This window comes from Pithys albifrons, chromosome 15 (genome assembly GCF_047495875.1).
Source record: "Pithys albifrons albifrons isolate INPA30051 chromosome 15, PitAlb_v1, whole genome shotgun sequence".
NCBI lineage: Eukaryota > Metazoa > Chordata > Aves > Passeriformes > Thamnophilidae > Pithys > Pithys albifrons.
In genome coordinates, this window is record NC_092472.1 from 14714869 (window position 1) to 14720868 (window position 6000).

General features: G+C 48.0%; 1 protein-coding gene across 2 annotated transcripts in view; it reads left to right on the forward strand.

The window, feature by feature from the left end:
* PDGFRB (platelet derived growth factor receptor beta) overlaps window positions 1-5508 on the forward strand; it is a 31297-nt gene extending 25789 nt beyond the window's left edge. For both annotated transcript variants that reach the window (XM_071570095.1, XM_071570097.1), the window contains exon 23: window positions 279-5508. In XM_071570095.1, the coding sequence (XP_071426196.1) occupies window positions 279-429 (151 nt within the window). In that variant the 3' untranslated portion in view covers window positions 430-5508. The remainder of the gene's footprint in view (window positions 1-278) is intronic.
* Window positions 5509-6000: the final 492 nt, after the last annotated feature.

Sequence of the window (6000 nt, forward strand, 5' to 3'; positions counted from 1 at the left end):
ATGTCCCTGCACATCAGCCAGCACAGCTGGGGACAAGTGACCCCACCCACAAGGAGGAGGGCACACAGTGGACCATGTTCAGCAGAATCCAACCAGCTGTATGTTGTGTTTGAGGGCTGAACAGATCCAGCTGATCTGGCCTGTTCCCCTGTGGAAAGCTATTCAGATAGACTGGGGCTGCTGGGATCTCAACGCATTTCTCAGCTCCTGGGAATCCTCTCTCACCGGGAGATTTGGGACAAGATACTCACTTCTTTCTCCCTCTTGTCTCCCTTCAGCTCTATGCTGAATGAGGCCAACACATCATCTACAATATCCTGTGACAGCCCCCTGGGCCTCCAGCAGGACGAGGAGCAGGAATCCGACCCACAGCCAGGCTGCCAGGAGCCAACCACAGGACACCAAGAAGTGGAGGAGAGTTTCCTGTAGTCAGAGCCAGGCTGACTCTGCATCTCCTTATGGAGAGGCCAGCTAAGGGGCTGACCCACACATCACAGAGAGCCATGCTTTGCACTCGTACTTCAGGACATCTCCTGTCTCCCAGTGTTGGGTGGAGAATTAAAGGCTTTTACCCACTGCCATCCCCTTCCCCCTTACAAAGAGGTGGCTCACTGCCAGAAACCTTCCAGATCACTGCCACATCCTCCTCAGTGATCAAACCACTGCAGGAGGGAGACATCTCACTGACCAACATCTTTTGAAGTGGAACACATGGGTTGGATGGATCTCCACAAGAGACTCCACTTTCTGCATTGCTAAGATGATACTCCAGCCTCTTCCTCCTCCATGGCAATGAGTTTCATCTCCTCTGCACCAGCACTTCTCTGATGGTCTCAGCATCAGCCACACCGTGGTTCTGTGAAATGCCATTGGGACAGATGATTTGCCTGGAGACCCTTACTGGGGTGTAGAGAACATGCAACCCCTTCAGCTGCCGGAGGTCAAGAGTGCGTTGGATTTTCCTCCAAGCACAGCCAAGTCCTAAAGGACCAGCCAGTGTCTTGGAGGTACTGAGTTAGCATTTACCTTTCTTGACAGAGCTTTCTTGACTCTGGAGAGAGCATCACAAGCACTACAGGTACCCATGGCTCTGGGGGAACAGCTCTGCACACACCTAGAGACTGTCACACCTGGAACCCTTTTGTGCCCAGCATGGCACCAGGATGCCCAAGGGCATGCCAGGAACTCCAAATGCTCTCACAATGACTTGGTTATAGAAGCAAAGAGGGCAGTCAATGTTGTTCGTGTTGTGTGTGTGGACACTAAGCTAATTATTCTCCATTGAAGATTTAAAGGGAACAACTATATTAATCCACTAGCCAGGGCCAGTATAAGGAAGCAATATGTCTATTCATTAATCTACTGCCACTAAGCCCAGCTCATCTGCTGGGAAATCATATAACCATGCCAGCTGCAGAATCTTTGTGCTTTATCTTTGGGAAACAAGGGCTCACCTTTAATAAACTGTTCACTTGCACCGCCTTTCTCAGCATGAGAGGTCTCACTGACTCACAGCAAGACTATAAGGATGCCAGAATACCAACCCAGGGACATCTCCAAAGAGAAGGAGGGAAGCTCTTTGGTCACAGCTGAACTGTATCTCATGCCCTGCCACCCTCTGGGGGTCAGGCATAGCCATGTGCATCCTGCCAGGGCTGTGAAGTGTCATAGGGAACCAAGCAGAGCAAGAAGAACTGGGGAGGATCCCACTCTCTTGGAAAGTGTTTTGAAGAGTAAAAGGGCAGAGACCTTCCTCCTGCTCCTCACCTCCTTCCTCGCTTCTCACAGGCAGGCCTGAGGCTTCTTGTGCTCTCAGCTGGTACTTGAACAAGGAGACTCAAAGCAGGAGGAACACCAGGCTTTTGAAATCAGTTGTGAACCTCACCTCTTCAGAGATGAAAGCTGGACCCCCAAAACCACAGGTCTGACACTATTTACAGTAGCAGGGTTTTCTCTGAAAGGAGATTCACCTTGCCCAGAGCTCTCTTCATTGCATGTCCCCTATTCCCATTAACCCCTTCTTTGCCTTACTCATGCATATCTCTCTATGCACCCTACAGAAACTGCACAGACAGGTCTACAAATTCAGAAATTCAATCAGCATCTTTCTGGGCTTCTGCCACCTCAGAGCCACTGAGAATTTTTTTTTTCAAAGTATGAAACTTCTGCCAGAAATCCCCAGCAAAGCAGCTTCTGTTTTAAGTTGTCTGCCATTCCAGTGCTGCCATTTATATGGCTAAAAGAGGAGTAGGTGTTTTGTAGGCTGATGTCCTTGGTAAAATGTGAACATAAGAAATAGCACTTTTATTGGCAGCCAGCAGAGTATATTTTCAGCCTATGTGGTCAGATTCCCCACCATCCATAGGAAACACACTGTGAATGACAACTGTTTTCCATGCTCTGTTCCTCCTGCCTGTAATGAAGGAGGCATCTTCTACAGCCACAGTTCATTAAATGATCCTTACTGAGGAGAAGCAGTAACTTATGAGATCCTTTGGGTCAGACCACTTTATTTCTGCAACATGTAAGGTGCTTGGTAGAAACTGTGTCACTGCAACTTGAGCCCATAGGATGGCACATCAGACCATCCCAACAGCCCTTGTCTGCACCAGCTCCATTTTTAATTTGTCTTTCTCGAACAAAGGTGACCAGAAGTACCCAGTACTCCAGGTGAGGTCAAATCTAGACCTCACACAAGGCATTAATAGTTCTGGTCTGTGCTGGTCTCGACTTGCCTGGTGTAGCTTTGATAATGTTGGCCTTTTCCCAGCCACAACATACTGACATTTTAGAGTCATCTTCTGACCAATCTAAGCACCTATGTCTTTTTACACTTCCAGCATTTCCAACCCAGATACTCCCTGCTGTTCCAGACATTGGGTCATCAGCAAATTTTGTTAACAAACTGTTATTTTTGGGCTGGACTGACTAATAAAAATATTAAATACTTCTAGCAGCAAGAGCAATCTGAGAGAGATACTTTTACTACCTCCATCCAGCCCAAAGATTTCCCCATCAGTTAACCCCTTCTTACCTTCCCTTTGGCCAATTGCTTATTTACTTCACAAATCCTGTTCTAAACTCCATCCTGTTCAGATTTAATTGCTAATTAAATTACTAATTTCCCACTATCAGATAATTTCTAAAGTCCTTAAAGTGGAAATCATCTTTCTGGAGGAACTCAGGTATCCTGTCCTATCAGCTGGGCATTAGCTACATTTGGATGCCTGTTGCATTTTGTCCCATTTGTAGATTTATTGCAATTATTCTTTGCATCAAAACCTGTTCTGTCTGCTGATGGGATGTTATGTCCACATCCCTCTTCCTTCTTAATGTAGGTACGCCAGACTCTTTACAACATGGTACCACTCTCCACTTCAGAGAGATATGACCAAATATTTTTCCTTGCACTTTGTGGTGCTTTCCTGTCCTTACTCTATTCCTGCATCATTCCAGCTGTCCCTATCACCATTTAGCAAGTCACAGTAAGAAGATCTTCTCAGCCAAGGACAGGCTGGCAGCTGGGCTGCTCTTTTGCTAATCATCCCTCAAAGAGAGGGCTGGGCAGGGATGGAACTTACAGCATCCTTCCAGACAAGCTCTCTCCACCTGAGGAGCCAGCTCCAGCCCCACACTCTGCCTCTCTCTGCTGCCACCATTCCAGTCCCTGCATGGCTTGGTGGGTGAGGGCCAGGAGAAATGGTTGGCTGTTCTGGGCCCATCAGTTTTCCAGCCATAATTTTTCCAGTGAGACTCTGAAGGGAAATAGTCTCACTGGGTTTTTTGTTTTAATGATCAGTATTTTCATTTGGGTGTGTTTCTGTGTTCAGAGGTGGTCCCAAACTGAGCCCCCCTCTCCCCAAAGGAACACGTCACAGCTTGGGCCCATCTCTAGTGCAATATGTTTTTATTTGTAGATTATATCTTACTCTGCAGCTGTTACATCATTATCAGCACCAGTATATGCTTAATCTTACTGCCAGTCACTATTTCATACATACCTAAGTGTATCCCAGAAACTAATGTGGCACTCCAGTGTTTCTTTCCACATTTAAGATGTTTCTCAGACTGATGTGTGCACAGGTTTTAATCCTTTTGTCCTTCTTGATTTGAGTGTGCTATTTTTTTAAGCGAGAGTGTCACTTTTAGTGTTTGTTTGTGTTGTGTGAGAAATCTAGAGCACAGAGGACTTTACTTATAACTAAATTGTCTCTGTTAACCTGCCAAGAGGACTGTGGTGGAGTCCCACAGGGGTGGGAGGCAGAAGTGTGGTGCAGATGTGCAGCCAGCAGGAAGTCAGCCAGAAGTGAGAAACAGCTCTTCCCCTTCTTCCCAGTCAGGGCTCTGGGCTGGGGGAGAGACAGCACCACAAACACAGGGCACTGGGCACTTATGTTTAGCCTGTGGGGAAGCCCAAGGTCTGCCTGTGCAAAGCTGGCAGATCTGGAGAAGGGGATTTCACTGAGTGCTAAGGGGGCAACCCCCTCTGCTTCAACACACAGGCACAAGGAAGAGCTCTGGTCAGGCTCAGTGCTTAGCTCAGGTCCCAGGACCAGTATGACCAGTTCACAATACAAACCACAGCATCTCCCACCCAGGCAGAGCAGTGACCTGCCAAACCACACCTGGGGAGCCTGGATGCAGCCTGGCTGTGCTCCCACTTGGAGAACACAAAGGTTGCCCTTTGGTGACCATTGTAACATTTTGGTGTCCTTTGCCTCTGATGGTTGTCCAAGCAGAGAGCAGCCAGGACAGCTGCAGGTCCTCCCTAAGTGCTGAGCAGCTTCTGGACCACGCACAGATCCTTCCTGCAGCAGATTCCAGCACTACCCAGGTGCTGAGTGACCAGCACTGGCCATAACAGTGGAGACACCATGTTGTCTGCAGACTTGCCCAAAGCTGGCCAGATATTGCTAAGAATCAGATTTCATGGGCCAGCATGTGAGCTGCTGGGGTCCCAGCTCAGATCCCATGTTTCACCCAGAGACCTGAAGTCTCTGGGACATGCCAAGATGGATATAGTTGGCTTTGGCAAATGCAGGGGAACTACTCTGGTGTAGCTCCAGTGGCACTTTGGAGAGATGACTCTCACAGGGGTGGGAGGGAAGCCAGCTTGTGTTGGGAGTTGTGCAGTGTCCCATCATTCCTGTCCTTTCCTCCTTCATGGATTGATTGCACCAGAACTGCAGATCTTGCCCAAAGTGTGTCCTTTTCCACTCCTGCTGTGCTGGCTTGCTGGAATCACATTGTTACTCTGCAGCATCTCTGAACGTCAGCAGCACCTGCCTCCACACTCTCTGTCAGAAACCTTCCTAAGGGCAAAAGAAAAAACAGAGTTCAGACTAAGGTACCAAAGAGTTAACATTTTTCTAGGTTTACAGATGTATTTTTAGGGTTTGTACTATGTCACATCTATAGCCATGAGATATTATTTTTATGCTGTAAACATTTACGAATACATTTCTAAAGAAAGAGGTTTTAAAATAAAGGTCTTTTTCATTTTGCAAACTTCCATCTCTTCCTTTATGTGCCTGGTTTTGGTTGCTCCCACTCAGGAGGGACTGGGAATACAGCTTAACCATCTCGTGGGTGAAGGCTAAGCATGTTAATACGCTGTGCGTGACCCCAGTGCTTAGTGAAAGCCAAGCTGGGAGCCAGGCAGAGAGAAGCACACAAGGAACAGCTGAGCCCAAGGACATGGTAAGGTAAAGGGGCTGCAAGCAGGGCAGGATCTGCCTCACCTCTCTGGTCAGCCAGTGGGTTGTGTTGCAGATGGGTAGAGGGAAGGATACTGGAAACTGTTCCTTTGTATATCCCCAATGGCAGGAATTTGGGCCAGCAGCTCCAACTAAGGACTTGATGTGCTCCTCAGGTCTGTGCTCAGATCAGGGTAGGGATGCAGAAGATGCCAGGCTGAACAGTGGCCAGGCTGAAGGAGATGGGAGACACCACAGCACTGTTGACTTTGCCACATAGTTTAATATCTCAGGGCTATGGGAG